The 27580-nt window shown below is 44.1% G+C and overlaps 1 protein-coding gene across 1 annotated transcript in view; it reads left to right on the forward strand.

Annotated features, from left to right (window-relative positions):
• The first annotated feature begins 501 nt into the window (after positions 1-501).
• Positions 502-27580, forward strand: part of DPYS (dihydropyrimidinase) — a 38307-nt gene continuing 11228 nt past the window's right edge. The window contains exons 1-7 of the mRNA XM_056854703.1: positions 502-750; positions 8773-8931; positions 10048-10227; positions 12855-13044; positions 18325-18481; positions 19477-19618; positions 20652-20794. Coding sequence (XP_056710681.1) covers positions 502-750; positions 8773-8931; positions 10048-10227; positions 12855-13044; positions 18325-18481; positions 19477-19618; positions 20652-20794 — 1220 coding nt within the window. The remainder of the gene's footprint in view (positions 751-8772; positions 8932-10047; positions 10228-12854; positions 13045-18324; positions 18482-19476; positions 19619-20651; positions 20795-27580) is intronic.

Consider the following 27580-nt stretch of genomic DNA (forward strand, 5'->3'; position numbering starts at 1 on the left):
GTGCCAGATTTACGTATAAACTAAACAAGCTATAGCTTAGGGCCCCACTCTCTTGGGCGGGGGGGGGCAAAATTTTTTAAAGGAAATATACTTCTTCTTAAATTGCATTTCAGTTCAACAATTACTTTGATAAAATACATCTTTTGTGATGCGCAAATGGCTTTCGCTACCTATTGGGTCCATAAATTACCAAATAGCATCTATTCAGCAGAAGAAGAAGAAGAAGAAAGAAAGAAAGAAAGAAAGAAAGAAAGAAAGAAAGAAAGAAAGAAAGAAAGAAAGAGAAAAACCAGCGACAGTTGTTGACAAAGAACAGCTGGACGTACAAAGGGCCCCATGACCTTCAACAGCTGAGAGTCAACAGTCAGAGCCCAACCCGGCCCTGGGCGGCACATCCAAGGGGGTGGGGGAGACGGTCTTTGCAGAAAGGCTTGAGCAGGCTCTGCAGCCGGGATCCGGCGGAGGGGAGCGTTGCAGCCCGGGCGGGCAGGGTTGGCGGCCATGCAGCGGCTGCTGCTCAAAGGCGGGCGGGTGGTGAACGACGACCGCTCGCAGGTGGCCGACGTGTACGTCGAGGACGGGCTCGTGCGGGCCGTGGGGCCGCAGCTGGAGCCCGGAGGGCCCGCGGGGCTGCGGGTGGTGGACGCCACCGGCAAGCTGCTCCTGCCGGGGGGGATCGACCCGCACACCCACTTGCAGTTCCCCTTCATGGGCACCCAGTCGAAAGACGACTTCTGCCAAGGGACAAAGGTACATCTGCCTTGGGGGGGGGGGCTGCTTCCTAACCCCATAGGTGAACCATTTTAGCTGGGGGGTGGGGGTCAGTCCGCACCCTGTTGAAGGAGGCAACGGCGGTGCTGTTGCATCGGCGCTTTGCAAGTAACTTCGGGGCCCGCCGGTTCTTGCTTCGCTTGGCTCGTCAATGTCGTCGTTTGTTTAAGGATCTGTCCATCCTAAGGCAGTATGGCTAGGAGAGAGTAAAACGCGAGCAGATTCTTCCTCGAAGGAGCAGATCTATGGGGCCACTGTGGGTTTGCCTTGGATTTTCCGCTCTCTGGATGCGCATTTCCCCCGTCTGAATCCTCAAAACTCTTTATCGTTGAGTTTTGAGGATTCGGATGGGGGAAATGTGCATCTGGGGAGCCGCAAATCCAACGCGAAACCCCCCATGCTGAAAATGGCCTGGGTGTTCCTTTGCGCGTCACAACGAAGGGGACTGTTGGGGGGGCCCTTTCTGCAACTTCTGTAGTCAACCCCTCCCTGAGCCGGCCAGGACAAACGTTAGTGTGATATTGTGTCTGCATGTGGGAAGCTTGGATTCAGACCTCCTTGATTTAAATAATTGGCTCAACAAGGTTAAAAAAAATTATGCTTTAATTAAGCTGATGTGCTGTAAAAAGGTCAAGGTCCCCTGTGCAAGCACCGGGTCATTCCTGACCCATGGGGCGAAGTCACATCCCAACGTTTTCGAGGCAGACTTTGTTTTGTGGATAGCGATAAAATATGGAAGAACTTGATGCTCGCTGGAATTCAACAGTTTTAAGGATGGAGAAAGCATTCTAATGTGTAAATTGTAGAGAGGGAGTGATGTAATAATAATGTGGATTTTAGTTAAATAGACAAATAGAGTATTATTTAAGTGCTATGGGTATTTTAGTTATATTAGCGCTGTTTTAGTTTTGTTTCGTTTTATAAAAAAAATGTATCACCAGTATTTGATTTTTTAAAAGTAATGTTATATCTAGATTTCCCCCCTTTTTCTTTTCTTTTAAGATTAAATGTTTCTAATAAATTTATTTTTTTTAAAAACCCAAAAAAGCCACCCTCCTGTTGTCCAAGTCTGCTTAATGAGCTTCATGGGTAAGACACAATGGTCGATAACACATGGCCGTTTTGTCCAGCGATCGTCTTGCAAATGTAGCGAATCCTTAAAGTTAAAACACACTTCCTTCTTTCATGAGTATGATCAACCCACCTACGCCTCCCCCCTCTCCTCTCGCCAACCCAGAGGCTTATCGCACCAACAATTTACAGCATATTATCATCGTGCTCGGTGTGTGTGCTTTGGATGTGTATTCTTCATTTCCGATCGCACCGTGCCTGTTAAGACTGCTCCCAAGACGGTTTATCGTCATATCGCAAGGAACGTAGGGGAGCACTGCGTCATGTCTATGTCGCTAATGCTTCCCCGTCTCCCTTCCCCTTTTTTTCCACGCATGCGCAATATCATTGATCCAAAGGAGTGCTGTACGCCATTAAGAATTGCCTCATTTGCACGGCAGGGATCACAACCTATGCAGGCATTCCCCCCCCCCCAAAAAAAAAACCAAAATCAGCCGTTCCTTGCACAGTGCTAATCACAGAGCTGCCGTCTTTTCGGGTGTTGGTCCAACGATCTTGCATTTTTTCGTTGGGACGAGCACATTAAAAAAAATTTGTTTGAGAGCAGGGAGACACCTCAACCCCGGCAGCGGGAGAAAGGGAGGAACAAGCAGGGAGAAACTTTATGCCAGCAGGAGAGCCCTGACGTGTGTGTGTGTGTGCGGGCGCTCTCTCTTCAGTCTCTCTCCCTTCCTCTTCCTGTTGCTTCCCCTCCCCCATCTGCCGCTCACAGCAATTTCGCTACTTTTCCAGCCCTCGCCCTCCTCTGCATTCCTTCCCCCTCAAGTCCACGAACCGTTTACAAAATCCACTTCAAGGACATTCCATATGAGGGAAATGTTTGATTGGGACACTGCACAAATAAAAATGGTTGGTCTAATGTTCCAACGGTCCCATGTTCCTTTGTAAGACCACAAGCACTTGGGGGGGGGGGGATTAAGTAACAATAATGATTGGTGGATGCAAACGGGAGGGAAGGGGAAGGTGGGATGGGAGGAGAAAGGCTTTTCATTGGGTGTTGCAAAAAGAGGGGAGGAGAGCTGAACAGCGTGTGTAACTGAACGCACCCCATGGATTGCTGGTTTTGAAACGCATAACGAAATACATTGTGGTATAGGCGTTTTGGGAAAAAACAGATGTCTGGCGCTTCCAAAGCATTTCCAAGCCGAAATGGGAGGTCTGAGTTGCGATCTAACCTGGATAACATGTTTTTTTAAACATAGTATATACTGAGTGCGTTAGGCCCCCCAGTCTCCGCCGCTTCCACTGGCCTCCACCCATCAGAGGCAGAGCAGCAGTGCGCCTGGTTGGCCATGCGTTCAATCTTTTGAGTCAGATCTCAGAAGCGAAGTAGGATTAGTACTTGGTTAGTACTTGGATGGGAGACCACCAAGGAATACCAGGGTTGCTATGCAGCAGAATGCAATGGCAAACCACCTCTGTTAGTCTCTTGCCTTTAAAACCCTAGTGCTTTGATGGCCCTTTACAAGGGTTGCCAACCTCCAGGTGGTAATCAAGCTAGAAGGCTAGTGCCCCAAGGGGAATGGTAATAACAAACAGTGGGCACTTATGGTGAAAAAGCATGAAACTACAAATGCTTAGCAATGAAAATACATATAATGTAAGCACATGAACATGAGCAAAATTGACATCAAAATACAAGTGCACACTCCTGGATTTATACAAGGTAAGTGGCACTTACCTTGTATAAATCTGGGAGTGTGCTTACATTATATGTATTTTCATTGCTAAGCATTTGTAGTTTCATGCTTTTTCGCCATAAGTGCCCACTGTTTGTTATTACCAACCTCCAGGTGGTGGCTGGAGATCTCCTGCTATTACAATTGATCTCCAGGCGACAGAGGTGAGTTCACCTGTAGAAAACAGCCAGTTTGGAAGGTGAACTCTATGGCATTATACCCCATTGGAGTCCCTTCCCAAATCCCAACCTCCTCAGGCTCCCCCCTCCCAAATCTCCAGATATTTCCAAACCTGGAGCTGGTAACCCTACACGTTACACGTACAAGCCAGGAGTAAGATAAAATGGAGATAGGGAGAATGTTGTAAACCACTTTGGGAGGGAGGAATGTGAGATGAAAATGAAGTAAATAAGGGAGAAATTCCATTGATATCCCCTGACTTTACATTTGCAAGGTCATTTTCACAAATGGCCAGATGTGATACCTGTATGCTCTCCATTCCAAATCTGGCTGTTTACTTGCTCATCTCATCTAGTTCAGTGGAGTTGTGGGTGAGCTGAGAGCCCACACAGGACTGGACCTGGGTCCCCGCCCCTCAAAACATAGCGTTGTGACCATAAAGGTTGCTAACCCCTGCAACAACAAAAAGCTAGACTGTTTGGGAAGGGCAGTTTGGAGCAACTCAACAGGCAGCAGGAAACTGTTGTAATCCTGAGAACTTGTTTTGAAATGTAGAGTTTATCACCCACCACTCTCAATTAATTAGAGCATTAATTTCCCAATCACTGCTGTTGCAAGATATGTCCTAGTGGGATGAGAGTGGGGGGGGAGGGGGGTCTTTGGAAAAAGGCTTAAATTTCCCCTCCTACTCCTCTGGGGATTCCGCCTAAATTTGCAACCTGCAGGCAGGGCCAAAAAAAGGAAAATTGGAGTAAAGTTAGACAAGACTCCCTCTGCAGTCTGGGGCCAGATGAAGGGAACTCTGTTTATTTAGAATATTCCTATGCTGCCTCTTCAGAGTCCTGTTTGAGGCAGTTAGAACTAACTAACCGCAATATTAAAATGCAAGACATTAAAACGCAAGCCAAGTTTAAAAGCACTGCAGCTGACTCTGCTGGGAAACTAAGAGTTTCTGCAAACTTTCAAGCAGGGAGGGGGGGAAAGCTGCCAGCCATGCAGAGGCTTTTGATCAAAGGAGGGAGAGTTGTGAATGATGACCACCGAGAATGGGGTCTTGCAGACAGTGGGGCCAGAAGTGAAACCTCCAGCAGCTGCTGAGCTCCGGATGATTGGTGCTACCAACAAACTTGTTCTGCCAGGAAGGATCAACCCCCAAAGTTCCCCTTCATGGGAACTCAGTTTAACATAGACTCCTGTCAAGGAACAAAGGTAAATCCACCCCGATGGCTGCTTCTTCCTTCACAAATAGGTCTGCCATTTTAGCTCATGGTGCAGTGCACATCCAGTTGAATGTGAGGCTGTTTGCGCTGATGACTAACCTGAGGTTCAGAATCCTGGGCTGTGTGTCAGTGGAGAAAAACTCCACTTTTCCCCTGGGCACCTGCATTCAGATGTCATGTTGATTTTGGCACTTGGTTGAAGTATTCTGAAACCTGGCCTTCAAACACACTCTGCCCAGGAAGGAAGGGGAAGGCCGGAGCACAGCAACAAGGTGTCTTCATGCTGTCCTTGATAAACCCCTGTTTGTCTTGATATCTGAATGAGCAAACATGATGTGTTTTTTTAAGTTTGCATTTACAATCCATGCTTTTGACATGACATCTGGCATCAGTTTGATCCCAGTGTAGGCAGGAAGGCAGCCCACCTCCATAAACCAAGATATTTTAAACCTTTTGGGTTTACAATCCATTAATACAAAGGTCCACAACATATTAGTATAATCCCTTAGGAGAAATTGTTTGTTCCCGACTTGGAATGCTGAAATTGGCTACTTGCAGCACCCACAGCAGTTAAGCTCTGTGGCTGGCTTGGCCAGTATGTTTTGCATCTGCACAAAGGTCCACTTGAACTGAATAGCATCAGGTTCAAAATTAAAAAATAAAGTAACGCTAACTGTGGCAAAAAAAAAAAAAGCGAACTTTAGATGTATATTGATGAAATCTGGGATAACTGACTAGGAAAAAGATCTTGGGGTGGTAGAGGTTGACTCCATGAAAATGTCAATTTAGTGTGTGGCGGCAGCATCATAAAATCTATACTAGGAATTATTAAACGAGTCCACATATAGTGCTGTGGTATGGCTGCATTTGGAATACTATACAAGGCAGCACGTCGTAGAGCTGGAAGAGGTGCCAAAAAGGCAACCAAAATGATCAGCAGCACCTTCCCTATCAGGAAATCCTAAAGCAGTTTGATCTGCTCATCTCAGTTCTCATTAAAAAATTATCTTAATTTTCAATCATGTTATTTATGAAACCTCAAAGAATTTTTTTGTGTGTATAGCAGCATGAACACATGAAGCTGCCTTATACTGAATCAGACCCTCTGTCCATCAAAGTCAGTATTGTCTACTCAGACCGGCAGCAGCTCTCCAGGGTCTCAGGCAGGGGTCTTTCACATCACCTACCTGCCTAGTCCCTTTAACTGGAGATGCCTGGGATTGAACATGGGACCTTCTGCATGCCAAGCAGATTACCACTGAGCCACAGCCCCTCCCCATGAGAGACAGATCAGCTTTAAAACAGATAGTTTATTACTTAAATTGCAGAACAAACAGACCTGCGATTCTCCCCCCATTTGACATTGTATTTTGACTATGTAATAATTAATGTCACTTTCTGTAATTATTGTTCTAGGCAATTATTAAAAATGTAGAGTTAATAACCAGGAATGGGGGGGTCAACTTCATATCACATTTAATTGCAAAAGTGAATTTAAATGTTTGCTTTTAGTGTAATAATTAAAAGTGTGGCATATCTCTGTTTGCAGATGTTACAAAGAAAGACCTTGTGGGGCATTAGGGCAGGTATCTTTTGAAAATGCTTACAAACCATTTTTGTATTTAAGTTCATGACATCAAAGGATTGTGTTTTGGTAAATAAAATCTAACTGTAAAGTGGAAGCAAATCAGAATGAAAAGGTGTGTCAAGGCTGATAAACACAGCTCACAAACCTATGCTGACTAAACATCCAGAATTCCTTGGACTATGCTCATTTAACATTACCTTGAAATCCACAGAGTACTGTAGAAAAGCTGTAACTGCAAAAAAGAAAAAAAGTTTGATTTTTTTCCCCCTGGCTTACAGGGAAAGCAATAGAGATAAATAACCCTAATTCAAATCCATTGGTGGTTCTTCTGTCCCAAAATTAATGAGAGCCTTTATGGCTTGAACTGCAGGAAAGTTGATGGGCAACCCAGAGGGACCCACCCGGACCGTTTTGTGCTTTGTAAGTCAAAGTAATCACCTTGAGTGGGCCAGGAAACAAACTGGTGGTGGTTTTAATATAGGCAAGATTATGACTGTACCGCCTTACGGCCTTCGCTCATTTGGCAGCAGCATTGTACACCAGCTGTACTTTTCAAACTGTGTTCATGGGTAGGCTCATGTAGAGGGCATTACAGTAGTCATCATCATGAAGGTATAAAAGAGAGAGTGGCAAAGTCTCTGTCTTCCAGTTGCACTTTTAAACTAGAAGACTGACATTTTAGGGAGCTTGTTCCCCCACCTAAAACTGGTTTGCTTAAAAATATTGGTTCCATTTCTACTTTGATGCTGGCAGTCTGATTTTTGGCTAATGCGCTAGGCTAACTGAATCTAGAAAGTGGAAGACCAATGATGCGTTAAAAATAATATCTTGAAAACAACTAAATGGTGATTTGTTCAGTCTGGATCTTAGCCGAATGCAGCTGATGAGAGAAATTACAGGTTAAAAATTGGCTAATAGAAACAGAGATAAGGATGAGACATAAATCTGTCGCTGGGTGGCAGAAGAAACAGTTTAAATAATGTTAGTCTTATCTCTGTTTCTTATGAAAGAGAATATTTCCAGTCTTCTCCATATCTTTTTCTTTCTTTCCAAGCTGTTCTCTAATTTTGATCTGAAGAGTCCAGGGACTTCTGAGTACTAATGCTCTAGCTTTTTCCCTGAGGGATACAGCCCATTAAGAAACCAACAGTGCATTTCATTAGTGTGTGTTACACTGCTGTCATTAACCCCCGAGCTTCATCTGCCATCGCTTGTCATTCATTTTGCCCCTTTTGCTTCTCATGTCTTCCCTCATACTGCTTCATATTCCTGGTCCCGTTGCATAGTTTTGACTCCTTCCAGTAATTTGGGGATCACCCGCGGGTTAAACTGCCTCCACACTCCATTGCCCTCTCTGTGGAGAAACATATATTAAGGAGCTTCAAATGGATTCCTCACCATCCCACAGGGCCTTGATTTCTAAAGCAAAGCTCTTTTGTACTGCAGGTGCCATATTTCAAAGTCATCACTTCCACCTCCATTATTGTTCTGCTGATCCACGGATTTGTTTTTCCAGCTCAGCAGGCATTTGGGGAAACAGCTCCTGTTATAATTGTATGCCTGAGGTGCTTCTGGCTGGTTTCTCCCCATCCTGCAGACCATCTGGTTGGGAAGGCTCAGCAATGGCTAAGCGATGCAGACTCTCCAAGGCCAAACCTTGATAGCAGCACTGAGCTTCTGCCACCACCCACCAAAAATTCAGGACGGTGCTTGATGAGCAGTGCATTTCAGCTAAGCTGTTAATGATGATCCTGTCTGCTGCTTCTAAGTCCATGTGTGCTGTATAAAATCTATTTTGCAAATGTGTTGACTGGGCATGGAGAGTATGGAACCCAAACTAGCACATGCAGCAGTAGTTGCAAGGCAGAATCAATACAAGCTCTAGAATCAAAGGATTTGTGGGGAGGGGGGGTTCCTACCCAACTTCTTCTCACAGCACTTGAGCTACTGTGTATGAATTCAAAAACAGAATGATGGTGGAAACTACAGTCAAGTTGCTGTCAACTTGTGGTGACACCTCATGGGGTTTTCAAGGCAAGTGACAAGGAGAGATGGTTTGCCATTGCCTGCTTCTGCATAGCAACCCTGGACTTCCTTGGTGGTCTCCCATCTAAGTACTGACCAGGGCCAACACAGAATCTCCTTGCCGTAGTTTCTTCATCCATGGCCAATGCTTACTTGTTTTTTGCTTGTTTGTTTGTAGGCAGCTCTAGCAGGAGGAACCACAATGATCATTGACTTCGCAATTCCTCAGAAAGGCTGTTCTCTCATTGGAGCTTATGAGCAGTGGAGAAGCTGGGCTGATCCCAAAGTTTGCTGTGATTATGCCTTGCACGTGGGAGTCACTTGGTGGAGTGACAAGGTAATGATAACTAAAGGAATATATTACTTCGAAAGTGGCCAGCCTGTGGCACGCTAGCCACAAGGGGCATAGCAAGCTAGGACTTGTGATGTTCCAGGAGAGCTTGGCTGTGGGTAGTATTGTCAACTTCTTGTAACTCTTCTGCAACCTGACTATACACAAAACCCTCCAGGGCAGTAGAAAAGAACTGCACAGCACCGACTGTAGAGTATATTAGAATGTTACTCTTAAATATTTGACACCTGACTTAGGGTGGTCAGGTGCCCTCCCTGTCTGTCTGTCTCTCTGTCTCTCTCTCTCTAATTACAACAATAAAATATATGTGATGTTCCTTGAATACTAAAAGTGGTAGTGGTGGTAGTGTTACATGCCAGTAAGGAATAACTGAGATTTGGGAGACCCAGATTTGAACCCCTATTTTGCCATGGAAGCTTTCTGGATAACTTTGGGTCAGTCACACACTGTCTGCCTAACCTACCCAGCAGGGTTGTTGTTAGGATAAAATGGAGGTGGAATTTCTTTGGTTCCCCAGTGGGGAGAAATGTAGGGAATAAATGAAATAAATCATTCAGAATGAACTTCTTTCCACATTAAATTGTTTCTTGAGGAACCTCAGTATGCTGCAGAGGATTCTGGGTCATATACTACAGCACATCCTTAGTTCCTGTGGAGTTCTGACCACACTTACTTGGCATCACTAGTACCCCGTTTGCTGTAGAACACACCCAGTTCTAATCTGGAGGTACGCCTTGTTGATCAATATTGCTCTATAGAGAACTCTGGATAAAAAGACTTTGGGTGAAAACGCACGGTCACTTTATCCTCCTTTAATCCCTGTTTCAGCCAGGATTCAGCCAGGATCGAACACATGCGTTTCACTTATGTGCGTTCAATCCTGGCTAAAACAGGGATTAAAGGAGGATAAAACGACCATGCATTTTCGCCCTTTGATTAAGAGTATAGGAACATACTATTACACTAACTGTTCTAAGTAGTTTCTGTGCATTAGTGCTGTGTGTACATTTAATTCCGTTTCTGGAAGTGTGAACAAAACAAAGGTAGGTTCTGAGAGTGTTGCTGATATTGTTGCTTTTTTTTGTTTTTGTTGCTTTTCAGGTCAAAGAAGAAATGAAAATTCTTGCCCAAGAGAAAGGAGTCAATTCCTTTAAGGCCTTCATGGCATATAAAGGCCTCTATATGATTGGAGATACAGAGTTACATGCAGCCTTTTCTCAGTGCAAACAAATTGGGGCAATCGCTCAAGTTCATGCAGAAAACGGGGATTTGATTGCAGAGGTAATTTTCTGAATTCATGTTTATATGTGAACCCCCCTACCCAAAATAATTGTGATACTAGTTGTTCCTTTAAATAAAATTGGTATTGTTTTGGGAATTTATTTCAGACACAGTGTCCAGATTTGAGAGTATCAGCAAACCCTTTTTAAAAAATGAAAGGAAATTAAAGGAACATTTTTTGAAGTGCAAAACCCTAGTGGTGGCGACCATCTTGGGTGTGGGCTTCTCCTCTCCCATGCAGGCAGCAGGAGCAGCAAGGGAGGAAGGAGAGAGAGAGAGAGCAAGTATGCCAAGGCTGGACCTCTGAATTCTCAATACTGCCACCACCTTTTAAACTTCATTTGTCAAACCACACCTCTGGTCTGTAGGACACGTCTACCAGCTATTGAATACAGTGGAGGTAGAATGGTTTCCAAGTCCAGACATGAGGTCTACTGCTCACTGGCAACAGAGGAAGTTTAATGTTGGGCTGTGGCAGCACTGGTCATTCAGCAGCCCAGCCTCAGTGCGCACTCTCTCACACTCCCTCCCCCCCTTTCAGTTCCTGCTTGCTGTGCTCCCTGCGAGGAAGACCAGGAGCCCAAAGCTGGGCTGGCTGCCACTCAAGGCTCTAGCTTCTAATGGGCGATAGACCTGATGTCCAGACTCAGAGGCTAGGTGCAACCCTCCAGACCACAGGCCAGGTCTACCAACTGTTGCACCAGTGGAAGCTGAAAGGGCCATGACTGCACTGGCAATTCAGTGGACCAGCCTCAGGGTGCCCTCTCTTCCTCCTCCCTCGCCACCCCTGCTGCCTGCAAAGGAGACCAGGAGCCTGAAGTAATGCAGATAGCCGCCATGGGGCTCCAGTTAGCCAGCTTGGTATAGTGGTTAAGAGCGGTGGTTTGGGGAGGTGGACTCTAATCTGGAGAACTGGGTTTGATTCCTCACTCCTCCACATGAGCAGCAGAGGCTAATCTGGTGAACTGGATTTGTTTCCCCACTCCTACACACGAAGCCAGCTGAGTGACCTTGGGCAAGTCATGCTCTCTCAGCCTCACCCACCTCACAGGGTGTCTTTTGTGGGGAGGGGAAGGGAAGGCGATTGTAAGCCAGTTTGAGCCTACCTTAAGTGGTAGAGAAAGTCGGCATATAAAAACCAGCTCTCCTTCTTCTTCTACAACACATGAAACCATCTGGATGACCTTGGCCTAGTCACAGCTCTCTTAGAGCTCTCTCAGCCCCACCTACTTCACAGGGTGTCTGTTGTGGGGTGGGGAAGGGAAGGTGATTGTAAGCCGGTTTGATTGTCCCTTAAGTGGTAGAGAAAGTCGGCATTTAAAAACCAATTATTATTATTATTATTCCCTTCCCTACTAACCAGTAAGGTCTCCAAAGCCAAAACATTCCTGAAATTTCAGGAGATACATTTTCAGGAATCCCGAAAGGTTGGGAGCATATTGGGAAATTTTAGGTATTACTAAGCCAAAATTTGGGGCACCATTTGGCTTGGGAAGATCCAGGTGCACACGCTTAATCATAACAGCCAAACACCTGGAGAAATACATGCCTTAATTGAGAGACCTGGGCTTGGTATCAAAAGGATGGATACATCTGCGCCTCTGACTTCGGAAGGCCAAGGGATCGTGGGGTGTAAAGAATCATGGGTCTTGATGGAGGGGAAATGGTTCCTTTTTACGGCTAAGGTACACATTGGGGACCCAGTCATGAATCCCCATTGAAATACACCATTTGCTATTGACATAAGAAATCTGCCGATGTCAGGTCAAATAATTTCTAGATAATTTTTGTTTCTGATCTTATAGTCAGAAGGATTGGTTCACTCATGCATGCACACCATGTGATATCTATTTCTATGCTGAACACTGCAAGCATGAACTAACGCCATTGTGTTTGTGACATTTAAGCTCGGTATGAGGTGATTTAATATGCAATGGCTCATTCCCATGTCATCAGATGATGCTACATCCATGAACCAGTCCAAAGATACCAAGATTTCGGATTTATTTGCAGCCATTTCAGATTACTTCTCTCCGTAACTTCCCCCCCCCCAGCCAGTATCATGTATTGTATGTGGTAAAAAGATGTCATCTAATCTGTTTACCATTGGTACAAATCTTGCAGCTTTTCCAAAACAGCTTTGGTTTTGTTCCCATTGCACCAATGCAGTAATATAAACATACAGCAATGATGTTTTCTTCCTTTATTCCTTCCCCTTTGGTTTAGCCCCACTGCTGTGATGTCTGAATGGCACCACTTGAATTTTACTTGAACTTTAATAGATATTAGATGGCTTTAATTGTAAATTGCTATGTTTTAAACGCCTGGAATATGTTGTGATCCAGTTTGCCGAGGAGGGGCGGGATGGAAACCAAATAAATACCTATGTCCTGTTTTTAAACAGATCCGTATCATTCCTGCCTACTCTTCATACCCCAATCTGTAATTTATTTTCTGTTTTTCTTTGCTTTCACCTAGGTGGTTTATTCCATATCTCACAGCAAACAAATTAATGTTACGGTGATTTAATTTCCAAACAGTTACTCCATTAGCTAGTCCGTACATGAAAAGCCATTAATGTTGCTGTTTGTAAGATTAATGTATGAGTATCTGTGTCTGATTTGCAGGGTGCAAAGAAGATGTTATCCCTGGGGATAACTGGCCCAGAGGGGCATGAACTGTGTCGCCCGGAAGAAGTGGAAGCTGAAGCCACCCTGAGAGCAATCACCATCGCGAACTCCGTGAACTGCCCCCTTTATGTAGTTCATGTGATGAGCAAGTCTTCAGCCAAGGTGATTGCTGATGCACGGAGGGAAGGTACGTTTCCTACCGAGCATGTCTACTGAAGATTAGAAGGTATGATCCTCCTTCACTAAGTCCCAGGGGGAAGAAGGTATGTTTGCACATTAAGGGATCTGGCTTGAGGGAGAGCCACGTAGACTCCTCACAGTCCCAGAACAGCCCTCATGCTTCTGTAAGTGCAGTTATGCTTGGTAGCCATTTGATGTGCAGTAGTGCAGGCAAACCACTTTGTGTGAGTCAGCGGCAGCGGCGCTGCTCATGGACAAGAGTGCGCACAGAGGGTCAGTGATCTTTCTCTTGGGCCTCTAGGTTATGATCAGACCTACTACGATTGAGAATTGCTCCTTCTCCTCACTTCCATCACCCCTCATGCACCAGCAGATGCTTCCGGATGCTCCTGCTTCTGTTTGCATGAGTATCAGCAAGTAAGACTCAGGATCAAGTCTCAGGAACTGTGGTTCCAGGGAAAGATAGCACTCCCGGGCCCCTGTTGGTGCCTGTCCTCAAACATTCACCTGGTCTGCCGATTCTGCAACACATCCCCTCTTCCTTTCATGCCGCATCCCTGAAAAGGAGATGATTTGTACTAGTAAGCTTTTTGTCCTGGTAAACAATCTGATGGGCAGTCTATACAGTCAGTTGAATAAAGTACTAAAGTTTATCCTGCCAATAGGGAAGAGAGAATACACAGAGCTGCCCGATACTGAGTGAGATCACAGGTCTGTCAAGGTCAATATTGTCTATTATGGCGAGCAGAATAAAACTTTGACACTTCGGCTGGCAAGTCTGAAGTTGTTTGGATGTTCACACCCACCCAAGAAAAGGAGAGTTATGTTTCACCCAGTGTTTCCCCATCTATGTACTTTGGGACAAGTATTGAGTGCTGCAGTACTTTTAGGCAACTTTATTTTTCACGCACACACATCAGTGTATCTTTCCAATTCCAAATCAAACCCATCCCTCGTCCAGAGGCTTCCAAATTTTTAAATTTATGCTGGTATAAAATGTAAACTGCTACAGGGAACTCTTTAGTGACAGGCATGTGTATGCAGTGACTTCTTGCATTCTGCATTGGGTGTTGTAGCTCATTGCAAGAAAAATGTCCCTTGAAATGGAAGCTCTTCCTGACCCTTTGAAAACCTCTTACTAAAAAGTGCTGCTGAAGTGAAGCCCTCACTGGGCCGGCAAAACTCTCTCTGAGTCGTGTGGACCTGCAGGCCCTTGCATGATCAGAGTAATTCTCCCCACGTGTTCGGCATAAGGACCCTAACGTTAGATATGTGTGTCATTGGTGTACATAATTAAAACAAGAGAGAGGGGGGGAATCCACCTTTTTTTTATTAATTACAGCTATTGAAGATTTTCACCAGCACATATACTTTGAATAATGTGAAATCTTCAACAAGAATGCTTTTGATCTGTGATTTGTGTGTGTGTTTTAGCCTTTGCGTGATTTACAGGTATCTCTTTCACTGTATTTTATTCTTAGCTTCATTTTCAGTACAAAGCCACACTGGTTCTGTCCACTAGATGCCACCGTTGGCAATACTGTGGAGTTCTATGCTCCGCTTTGCCTTTGCAAAATCATTCTGGGATGTGGTTTCAGAATCAAGCATCAGAAACTGTAAAATCAGCCAAAGTATGTAGGTCAAATAGAAATTTTGCCAAGGCGATCCAAAAAAACCTTCAGAAATGAAAGGTGTACAATATTTGCATTGCTTCAGTGAAGGCAGATACATTCTTTTAACTGCCCTTCAATATATGTATTTCCAGCCCCTCTCTCTTTTTGTGTTATATGTGCCTACGCTATAATGGTGACAAGCAAAAAATTGTTCACCCCCCCCCACAAGAGTTACTTTTTCAACAAGTATCTAAGCACTTATTTAAACTGTCCATATACTGCCGAGAAGGACTAAGATGTAAAAACATAATTATTAGCACACCAAAAAGACTATACAGTCCATATTGTATGCAGTACAGTACCGAACTAGATCTGGTAAGACCCAGGCTCAAATCTCTGTGAAAGACATGAAGAAGCTGATGGGTCTCTCTCTGTCAGCCTAAATTATCTGGGGTTGTTGTGAGGCAACAAAAAAAAATAGGGAAGGGGAGAACTTGGCTCACTGTCCTTAGTGACTTGGAGGACGAGTGGGATTATTAATAAATATAACTAGAGGACTGAAAGAAATTTTGGGGTAATCAAGCCAACCTGGGTTTTAGATCTAAAGCCTAGAATCAGTATACTTGCTCTATGTAACATATTTTTAATTGTGTTAGTTATGTTGCAGCACCCTGACCTGGATAGCCCAAGCTAGCCCAATCTCATCAGATCTCAGATGCTACTCAGGGTCAGCCCTGGCTAGTACTTGCATGGGAGGCCTCCAAGGAATACCAGGGTCATGACATGGAGGCAGGCAAAGGCAAACCACTTCTGAATATCTCTTGCCTTGGAAACCTGACGGGGTCACCATGCTGTGTCTTGACTGTACTTTCCACCACCAATGTTGTAATAAAAGAGTCCCACAGAGAAAGAAGATAGCATGGTATAGCCCAATCTCAGAAGCTAAGTAGCATCAGTACATGGATGGGACACCGCCAAGGTAGACTCTGCAAATGAAGGCAACGGTAAACCACCTCTGTTTCTCACTTGCCTTGAAATTCCCTTGCAGGGGTCACCATAAGTCGATTGCAGTGTGATGGCACTTACATATGTATTTACGTAAAAGAGTCCCAAAAATTGATGAATTAATTGAGAGTGATAACAGACATTAACTTAGTGCACATTACAGGGATTCCAAGGATTCCCTATCTCTTGTGATAGACTCCGATAGGTAGCCTTCAGCTATATGAATTGGTATACCTTCTCTGATAGAGTCTCTGTAGAGTGAACCCAGCATCGGGTGGTACTTCCTTTATTGGACCCCATTCCTCATGCATATAGTGAGGACAAATGGTTTATTCTTGCATTCCACAATGGACATAGTCTAAGGCTCCATGAACCCATCTTTGGATTCTGCGCTGTTGTTGAACTGTGGCAAAAAATCTGCAACTGGATTGTCTCCTCCACACAGAAAACTTGGGTAGCAAATGGTTGCGGTAGCTCAATTTGCAGTGATATAGAGATGCAGCCTATGTGAATAATTTGTACAGCACCTTGTAGGAATTGAGCTGTCGGCTAGAGTTTATTAGGTCTAGTGGGTGGAGCTAAAATTGAAGGGAGACACAGGTGGAACTTGTGGGTTTCATTAAAGCCACCTTTCCATTTCCCTCAACATTTAAGAACTGTATTAAATGCTGCATTAGTGTCACACTGTGTCAGTGGCTGTGTGATGGAGTTATCATCCCATGGTGAACATATTCATTTATTCTGTCCCATTCTACTATCTCTGGTCAAACAGCTTTTGCAGGTTTTTGAAGCACTACAAAAATCCTGCAAAATCTGTGAGCAGAGACATAAGAAGGAGCTTTGGCTTTGATTTGGCAGGCCTTGATTTGGCAGGCCAGATGTTACAACTCGTACTGAGTGTAGGAATTAACATATGCAAAGGTTTTTTTTAGTTATGTCCCCCATGCTGTCAGCCAAGCTCAGTCGAGTCTATAAAAATGCCCGCACCTGCCGTGTGACTGCACGGAAAGCAAGCTGGGCCCAGGGAACCCAAACTCAGCTCATAAAATATATATATATATACAGTTTGGCCCTGAGACTCTCATGTCCTACAGTGATGAAATATAAAGCTAGGCCTGAGAAACGAATTGGCATGGGGAGTGATCTGGGAAGAGGTGGTCTCTAAAGGTTTTAAAGGCTAGAATCAATCCTACTTAAGCTTGGTTTGCACAATCTACTGTCTGTCTGGGATACTTGATGTGTGCAGTAGTCATTCCCCGCCCCCCCCAGGGCTGCCAGATCCCCTCTTTCCTCCAGCGAGAGGCTATGGGGCTGCAGTTGCAATTGCGTGCACACATCACTTCTGGTTGTAAACCGGAAGTGCCACCTTCCGAGGGGCCTTTTCCTCTTAGTTTGAGTGGTAAAGCAGCCCTTTGTCGCTCAAACTAAGAGGAAAAGGCCCCTCGCATGCATGCACATTTGCCCGCCGACCCTCAGGTGGTCGGTAGACAGAGGGGCAAATTGCTGGGGGTTTGCCTGCCACCACCGGGCACCTGGCAACCCTACCCCCCCCCCGGTGAAGCAATTGCTTGATTGTCTTCTCACTGGTAAGAAGTCACAGCTGCTTACACAGGTTGGTAGCAAAACACTTTTCTTTGTTTTAAAAAAATGAAAAAGAATTGACACCATGAGTCCTGGCATTAGGGTTCCCAATTGCCCACTTATGGCAGGCAATTTGCTGCCTGTTGCTCCTGTTGCCCGCCCACTCTCAGCTGTTGGTGGGCAGAAGCAGGCAGGGGAAGGGGGGGAGCCATCACCGTCATCTACGCAATGGCGTCCCGAGCCCAACAGGGGGGGGAAAAAGCAGCCCTAGATTACCACCCCTACACGAGGCGCAACAAAGGCAAAACAGGCTGGCAAGCAGCGCCCCATCCTCCTGCCTCGTGTCGAACAGCTGATTGGGAAAAACAGATGATCAGCAGCGGGGCTCTGGGAGTAGCGGGTGGTAGTTGGAAGGGAGGAACCAAGGTGTGTTGTCTGGGGCTACTTTTTTTCTCTGTCCCCCCAAGTTGGTGCCACCCCAACAAACCGGGCATAACATCATCACATAGATGACGCTGATCTTCGCCCCCAACCCTGCCTCCCTAAACCTCCCGCTGGTTGCAAGGAGGGACCTGGCAACCAGACATGGCATGTAGGCCAAATGAATGTTGCTGAATTCCCTGGCTTAAATGCAGGAGACTTCTGTTTCACTGGATTGCAGATCAGGCTGTTAGTTACAGATAAGCAGGCCTCATTATACTAGTTGCACCAGCGATTCTGATTAAGGATGAGCATCGCTATCTTCTTTCCCATCTCATGAGTGATCTTTAAATTAATAATGACACAGAAATTTCTGTATCTTTGTTCTGGGAGATCCCAAGCCATCTGGTTGTGTGATGTAACTCGATGGTGCCATTTAAAGCCATGCAAGTGCTTTTGCAAAAAAGAAACGTGTAACCCCCACCCCACCCCCATATCAGTCCTGCCTTGAATATGTTTGGGTTTTTGTTCTTGCTGTTGTTTGTTATTGTTCTTTATCACAATACCTAAGAATCCAATATGATCAGACTATAGCCAGCTATGTAGGACAGCATTGCTAGTAAGTTGAATGTTCTTGTTAACGTTAACCCGTTTCTTCTTTTTCCCAGGGAAAGTTGTATATGGGGAGCCCATAGCTGCCGGTCTGGCTACAGATGGAAGTCACTACTGGCATAAGGACTGGCCACATGCTGCAGCCCACGTGATGGGACCTCCTCTGAGGCCAGATACTTCAACTCCAGATTTTCTCATGAATCTCCTAGCAAAGTAAGTAAACTTGGAATTATAAACAAAGGATTCCTCTATGACTTCTTAGTAGGAGGCAGGTTCCTAACCCAGAATGCTTTTATACAGTGAAGCCAACCTGAGTGGTTTGGGTCCAGTATATGTCAAGACTTTTTTCTCTTGCCACATACATTCAGTAGGCATGCATCAATACTTCAGCTACGGGGCAACAGGATGGTGCAGTTTTGCATCCGGTTTTTCAGATAAACTGCAGTTTACAATGCAGTGGTTGCTTATACGCTCAGCATGGAGGGTCATGCAACCACATGTTTACCAAGTGAGGAGGGTGAGGAGGAGGAAAGCATTGCCATTAATCGAATGCAGCTGCAAGATCCAACTGATGACACCCAGCAGTTGGACTCTTCAGAATTGCAGCTCCTTCGATGACAGCATCCCAGATAACAATTAACAATCATATGGTAAATTGTTGCCCTACCCCTAACCCTAACTATTCATCCCCCAAACTTCACCTCACTGGACCAGTCCTAGAACTAGCATGATGAGCAGTTTAAGAGCTACTATTTTTCCATGGAGAAATTTGGAAAGATATTTAATATATTTCATATGAATAATGGTGGCAGAAGTTGCTATTTGAGATCTTAATTTTTGTACCCACCACTATCTTTTGGCATTTGGGATATGGGTACCATTCACCTGGAATAAAAGTCCTTGTACCCTGCTAGTATTATTGAACAGCAATCATGGCATCCAAAAGGACCGAGGAAGAATACTCACTGGAAAATCATGTGCTACTTTTTATAAATACCATATATTCTTAATCCTCTTTACTAACCTTCATCAAAATCCTTATTCCTGGAATGACAGTTTTCTTCTTTGTCAAAAAGTGGGGGGAAACTCAGAAGAATGATTCATGAAAAAGTAAGTGGATTGGATTATGCTGTAAATGAAAGAGATATGGAACACCGGAGATTATATTGGTTTATACATCCACCTTACTCTGGCTTGTTTTCTTTTAGTGGTGACCTGTCTGTGTCTGCGACAGATAACTGCACCTTTGACATATGCCAGAAGGCTTTGGGAAAGGATGATTTTACAAAGATCCCAAATGGGGTGAATGGCGTGGAGGACAGGATGTCAGTTATTTGGGAAAAGGGCGTGGTGAGTGGGACCTTCTTCCATCCTTGTACGTAATGGCAGAACCATCTTAGCAGTAGTGACAAGTTAGCCATTTTGTTATGAGGAGACACACATGTTCTTGAACAGTCTTTTCGTTCTGTCTAGCATCAAGGACTTGATCTAGATAGTTATCACCTTCTCAAAATGCTATTGACACCAGTAACTGAACATAGGGGAGGGGCTGTGGCTCAGTGGTAGAGCATCTGCTCGGCATGCAGAAGGTCCCAGGTTCAATCCCCGGCATCTCCAGTTAAAGGGGCTAGGCAGGTAGGTGATGTGAAAGCCCCTGCCTGAGACCCTGGAGACCCGCTGCCGGTCTGAGTAGATAGTACTGACTTTGATGGACCAAGGGTCTGATTCAATATAAGGCAGCTTCATGTGTTCATACTCCAGCTTAGAGATGTTCCTGAATACAATCTGGTGGCTCTCCTCCGCAAAGCTGAAAAATTAGTATAAATGAGCAAGACTAGAAATGTGAGAGTGACTTCTCCCACATTTTGTAAAGAGAACATAAGAACATAAGAAAGGCCATGCTGGATCAGACCAAGGTCCATCAAGTCCAGCAGTCTGTTCACACAGTGGCCCAACCAGGTGCCTCTAGGAAGCCCACAAACAAGACGACTGCAGCAGCATTTATCCTGCCTGTGTTCCACAGCACCTAATATAATAGGCATGCTCCTCTGATCCTGGAGATAATAGGTATGCATCATTATATCCATTTTTACTAGTAGTCTTGAATAACCCTCTCCTCCATGAACATGTCCACTCCCCTCTTAAAGCCTTCTAAGTTGGCAGACATCACCACATCCTGGGGCAGGGAGTTCTACAATTTAATTTAAGAGGCACTCACTGGATGCTTTCTTTGAATTCTTCAGTATATTTTTGGCAGGGATTGAGGTTGAAACCCCCAGATGTTGAAACACCAGCAAATGTTGTGGTGTTTGGTAGCAGGAAAAGAGGAGGCTTTCCTTTTTAAGAAAAATGCATATTTTTGCTTTTCCATACTGTTTTGCAGCACAGTGGCAAAATGGATGAAAACAGATTTGTGGCAGTTACCAGCACGATTGCAGCTAAAATCTTTAACCTGTACCCAAAGAAGGGGAGAATCGCTGTGGGCTCTGACGCGGACATTGTCGTTTGGGACCCCAAGGCTACAAGGTATGGCCCGAGTAATCAACTCGCGTCTGTCCATCCTGTATTTGAGCAACATGATAGGAATGCATTTTTAAAAATTCCAAATAGACATAAATCTTGATGATGGGTTAATGTCCCATTTGAACAATGCTGCATTTGAATTATTCACAGGATATTTGGTGCTAGCCACAGCACATCTGCACAGAAGGTTTTGTCTAGTCAGAACGTTTTAAAAAATCTATCCGGGCTGCTGACTGTATAGGAAAATAAACACTGCCTGTACTTTATACTAATTGCCATTTCCTGAAGATGCTCAATGATTAAAAGTAATCCCAAGGCAATTGCATCTTAGAGTAGCTTATGTCCACATTGCGGTGCCTGAAAACACCTAAATGATGTACCAAGGACTCTAAAACACTTTGCTGAATATCAGCAATACCATCATTATATCTAATACTGAATAGGGCTTTCCATACATTGGGACCAGAGGCAGATAGGACTGATATTCTGCAAATATTCTGCAAACCTGAGGGAAGCCCAGGGTTTGTGGGGGTGGGGACTCCAAATAATAGAAGCAACATATATAGCTTTAAGAGATAAACGCTCACTAAGATCTCACACTGGAAGGCACTGGCAAACCACCCCGTAAACAAAGTCTGCCTAGTAAACGCTGGGATGTGACATCACCCCATCGGTCAGGAATGACCTGGTGCTTGCACAAGGGACCTTTACCTTTTAAGATCTCACAAGACTAATCTGAGATCTTGGTGGCTATTTTAGGGGCTGCTAGACAACCACAACAATATTGTGGCACCTTCCAACTCCTGGTCTCTATCAGCCAAATACTAGGGTTGGGAGAGAAATTGAAAAGAGGCAAAAGATGGAAGGGAGGGAAGGAAGGAAGAAGGAAAAGAAGAGAGGCTGTGGGGGCTGCCAGGAGGACAGAAAGAGGAAGTAGTGGAGAAGGAAAAAGAGATGTAAAGATTGTAGTGCTGTACGTGTGATTGGATCTAGTAGTAAGTATGCAACTTTCCTTCTGTGGGAGATTTCCAGCATATTCATAGAACTGTTGTGGCTGGTTCAAACATAGAGGTACTTAATTTCATTTCTGTATGCTTGGGCCTGGTCTACACACATGCATGTACCATCCCTTGATTATTCCTGATGATTGGCAGCTGAATGTGTGAACTGCTTCCATAGGAAAAGGTCAAAGTTATAAGTGTGGGCCAGTATATCTGAGTGAACTTCTATGTGTGGCAGCGGCCACCAGAATGTAAGCCATAGGATTGCAGTTACACACCACCACCTTCCACTATGGCTTTGCAAATCAAATTCTGATGGATTTGCAATGATGCAGTACTAAGAGGATTCCCTTTGTAGTGGGTTAATAGAAACCCAAAGATTTCCCATGTCGACCACCACAGGGAAGTACAGAGTTCGTGGCTGCAGGGCAATAGATCAAAAACTATTTACCTCTTCTCAGCAATTTATTAAGACATATTAGCAACAATCTGTAAGTTGGTAAACAATCAAAGATGTACATATATCAAGATGGCAGCCTCCAGGTGGGTCCTAAGGATCCTCTGGAATTACAGCTCATCTCTAGACTACAAGATCAGTCCCCCTGGAGAAAATAGAAGCTTTGGAGGGTGAACTCTATGGCATTGTGCCCCACTGAGCTCCCTGCCCTCCCCAGGCTCCACTCCCAAATCCCGAGGAGTTTTCCCAACCTAGATCAGGCAACCTTCATCACTAGTTCCCCAGAATTCAAAAGTCCTCCTCCTTATGATAATAATGACTTATCAGATGCTGTAAATCTTTGTAATCTTTTCAGTGAAGGAGAACCACTGGACAGTAACCAATTGAATCTGTAATCCTTCATTAGGATGAACAATGGGCTGCCAGCTCTATCCCCATTTCAATGTTGTCTTCCCCAGACTTAATCCTTGCATATCCAAGATAGAGTACATCAATTTTCTTCGAAGAGAGCAAGACCAAGCATTTCTAAGCATTTGACACTGGCTAGTTGTATTGCCTTATGCTGGGCCAGAAGAGGGAGCACTCAGCCTAGACAGATTAAGGAAGCAAAAGCTGACTGGAAGCCTTCGGCCATCTGAAATCTCTCGCAGTGGCGATCTGCCAGTATCTCAAAATCTACCACATTTCAGCCATTCGACCTAAAAGCTGTGCTTGTCACCTACATACACAGGCATGGATATGCACCTTTATTAACGAAAGAATGATACCAAGGGAGTCAAGATACGCAGAGAGGACATTTGCCGAATTGATTAGGGGAAGTTGGGTATGCAGAAGCTTCAAGGGGGAGGGTTTATGTAACTTATAGCTTGTTGCCCTAACTGAACATTTGCTAGGTTACTAATAATTTAGCATGTCCAGCAGAAAAACCCACCCAGTCTCCAAATTAAAGGCAGGCTTTATGTGGATGAGTGGGGAAACAAACCCAGTTCACCAGATTAGATTCTGCCACTCATGTGGAGGAGTGAGTAGAGTCCAGATTATAGTCCACCGCTCTTAATCATTACACCACTCTGGCTCTGAGGGCTGTGGCTTCCTTGATTGAGTCAGTCCTTCTCATGTTGGGTCTTCCTCTTTTCCTGATGCCTTCAACTTTTCTAGCTTTAGAACCCACTTATTTGGAAGGGGCTGTGGCTCAGTGGTAGAGCCTCTGCTTTGCATGCAGAAGGTCCCAGGTTCAATCCCCGACATCTCCAGTTAAAGGGACTAGGCAAGTAGGTGATGTGAAAGACCCCTGCCTGAGACCCTAGAGAGCCGCTGCCGGTCTGAGTAGACAATACTGACTTTAATGGACCAAGGGTCTGATTCAGTATAAGGCAGCTTTGTGGGTTCATATGTTCATGTTTCTTTTTGGCGGTCCACTGTATCCGTAAAACTCTCCTCCAACAACACATTTCTGTCCCACTTGATGCAGTATTGCAAAATAAAAATGCAGGTTGAGGTGCCTGCCTAAAGCAATGGACAGATGTTAGTGCATGACAGGAGAGAACTGGGAGATTTTCACGTCCCTACCCCTGATTTTTAAAAACCCTGTCTATTAAAAGAGCCAGCTGTGCTGAATGGGGTTCCAAATTGTGTGCTGCAGTTTCTAGCATAATCAGAGAAGAGACAGACACCTTGACGTGAAACACACTTCCTAGCTCAGACATTATGGAAGGAATAGAATTCACTTGATTTTTTTTAATTGTATTTGGGGGAGTGGGGAGACATTTGTCAGAGAGAAAGCTGGACTACTTCCATCCCTTAAACTAAGATGCGGCTGTTCCCTTGATCGCTTGCGCACTGAAAGGAAAACTTTTAATATCACAGTTGGTTGCTATCCATTTCTTTCCTACCTGATGCAGCGTTCTTGCAGAATAAAAATGCAGGCTGAGATGCCAGCCTAAAGCAGCAGACAGATGTTGATACATGACTGGGGAGAATTGGGAGATTTTCATTGGAAGCCTTTGGAGAGGATTTAGACATCCCCGTGAAAAATGACCAGGGATGTTGTAAGACTACCCAAAGAAATCTATATAAATCATCTGCATTATCCATTCTAGTTTAATAACAGAGTTTAGGATATAACCTTCTTTCTTTGTTCTTAAAGATCTGACTTTATTATGTGCTGTGCTAGAGAATAAAGCTTTATGGTACAGTTCACTGGTTTCCTTTATTTAATACACTGTCTTCATTTGGTTCTGAATGATATCACAAGCCTCATTAGAAGGTTATGTTTGTGATACGGGAAAGCTGGCTCTCTCTGCCAGTACCAGTCCTGTGTATGCTATAGAGTCCTGTTACCTGACATAAACATGTGGGGAAAGGGCATATGGTAGCATTCATTGGGGCTGAGAGTGCGGTTTTTTCAGATATGGAATTTTAGCAACCTCAGTAAGAACTGACAGTATTATTCATTTCCATGGTATTCAAGCCCTTGAATATATGTAATTTCTGATTTTTCTGCCTCTTGATCTGCTACAGTTGTTGGGAAATACCTCCCCACAGTAGCAAAAGGGAGGTGGGTGTGTGCGTGGGTGACAACTCCTTGAAGACGAAAATAAGAAAAAGTGCCTTCTGCCAGTCTCTTTTTTTAGACACTGTATTGACAGGACCTGTCATAGATTTTTATTGCAGTCATTTCCGCACTAGTCTAGAGCGGACATCGTTCATTTGGTTTGTGTGGAGATTCTAAACAACATTGTTCCACTTGCATACAATGGCCAGTTAATCCTGTAAAGTAAAATAAAAACTGGTATGTGGCTGTATAACTGCGAAAAGTAATTAAAGCCCCTAACCCTGCAAGGAAGAAGAACTGAGTAATTAAGGGCTGATTCAGGAATGCCACAGTTACATGAGGTCATAAGAACCAAATAAGAAACAGAAGCCTCTTTAAAAGAAGGGACAAGGCGCGGCAGGGAGAAATTAGACCTTTGCTAAAACAAGACTTGGGGAAGGGCCGTGGCTCAGTGGTAGAGCATCTGCTTGGCGTGCAGAAGGTCCCAGGTTCAGTCCCCGGCATCTCCAGTTAAAGAGACTAGGCAAGTAGGTGATGTGAAAGACCCCTGCCTGAGACCCTGGAGAGCCGCTGCCGGTCTGAGTAGACAATACTGACTTTGATGGACGAAGGGTCTGATTCAGTATAAGGCAGCTTCATGTGTTCATTTGTTCAAGAAGTCTGAAGGGCTCACAGTTGTTTTGTGGCTGTAATTATTGTGGACTGTCATTGTGGACTATAAGAGTTTGATCTGATGTCTGCAGCATTCATTACACAGCCTGTAATATGAGACTGCATAAATTTTCAACCTCACTGATACTGTATTAATTAGTCCTAAACACATGTTCTGGGACGGAAGGTGGCATGGTATAGCTCAACCTTGTCAGAGCTCAGAAGCTAATCAGCAGAGTCAGTACTTGGACCAGAGACCACCGAGGAAGTCTCTGCAGAGGAAGGCAATGGCAAACCACCTCTGCTTAATCACTTGCCTTGAAAGCTTGTTGTGACTAGATGACGCTTATGTACGTACGTAAGCACATGCGCACCTCACTTTCTACAAAAGCCATCAGGATAGTTTAAAAGTGATAAAAGGATAATGCTGTACTTTTTTGAAATTTTAGTTTGCCCAGAATCATATCTAGCTTCACGCTTCTGTGCTGAACAATTTCAGTGTCTTTTCTGCTTTTCTAGATATCTAATAAAGGTATTTTTAACTGTGTAGAGCTGTAAGCTTCCTGCATTATGAAACCACTCCTGTATCAATGTTCTGTACAGTAAAATGGTTGTAGTTGGGGGATTTAATACCTGAGAATTTGTCTCCCGCAGAGTATATTATCACCGCAGAGTGAATAAGTTTGCGAATAAGTTGCAAAGTTTCCCTCCATAGTTTGTAAGCAGTATGTAGTGTTCAGTTGCACAGAACTGTCTGTCAGAATCTGCCTCGTATCAAAAATAACTCTTCATAACTCAAAAGTATGCATTATACTTTATCTACAAAAGTTACCCCAAAGGGAAACTTTGTCAAAATGGTTAAGAGCCATTAGCCCTTTTCTTTCTCTGTTTTGTGTGTGTGTGTGTGTAAAATGCCATCAAGTCACAAGCTATTTTGTATGACAAATCCAATTGATCAGCATCATCTTTCTTGGTTGGTGAAAATTCAATCAAGGGTCTATCATTAGTTTAGGCGAATTAAACATCTTTTCTTTGCTACCTTCTGGTTAAAATATTTCCCCAAAGGGACAAGCGGAGTTATAGTTGGATTATGGTAGCACATCTGTGGGAAAATCCCATGGGAGCTAAACCAGTTTTGATTAGCCAGAATTTGAGAGGGGAAAATGTATTTGAGAGAGAGAGTAAATTGGAGGTCAACGTGAAATGCATAACAGAAATGGGAGTGACTTTTCTCTTTACATTCAGGAATATTTTATAAGTTTCTGTACTGAAATATTCATTAAATGGCACTTAGATATCAAAAAGACCTTTCATTTTATGATATTTATGAGTTGTAGGACCTTTTTTTACAGACTTTGACATATATGCACTTAAATAATCACATGGAGAGAGAAAAACAGTGGGAAAATAAGGATGAGGCGTCGTAAAGGGCAAGAGTTTTTTTTGGGGGGGGGGGGTTCCCGCACTTCTTTTAAAAAAACGTTGCTTTGACCATAATTTTTAAAAATCACATCCCACAGGCCAACATCTGTGGGTGCAAATACTCCTAGAAAAAGTTGCAAATGAGTGTTGTTTGGGTTGTGAACTAAGCCTGGGAAAAAGAACATACTCTTGAGTGTAATGTTTTCCTGTGACTATGACTTTCATTCCATTCCTTTATTGTTGAATAAATGCATGCATTTCACTCTTCCCTAATTCTGGTTTAGCTAGGAGAATTCCTAAAATTGGACTGTGTCCCACCACTCAGCTCAGCAAAGTTTGTAACTTTCCTCCAACCTCCGGAGCCTTCCTCCAGCAGAAGTGGCCATTTCTGTCAGAGGAAGGGTGTTTAGGCTGGCAGAGGCTTCAAGATTTGGTTGGACACTGACAAGAAAATCTAGAATTGAGGTACTTGCAATTTATCATTGCTTTCAGTTGCTCAGTTCACATGCCTTTAAAAATTTTCCTGGAGCACAGGTGTGCGTGGATAAAACATTCCAAAAAGCCTTCTTGATGTGATTGTGTGTTTCAATTAAGATTCTTTTTGTGTGGTGTTTTACTGACAATCACATGCATGTACTCCTGCACATTGGTAAAACATACACAAAGAATCTTGATACACCCCATATCCTTTTACTCAGTATAAT

Source organism: Euleptes europaea, chromosome 8, assembly GCF_029931775.1.
Source record: "Euleptes europaea isolate rEulEur1 chromosome 8, rEulEur1.hap1, whole genome shotgun sequence".
Classification (NCBI taxonomy): domain Eukaryota; kingdom Metazoa; phylum Chordata; class Lepidosauria; order Squamata; family Sphaerodactylidae; genus Euleptes; species Euleptes europaea.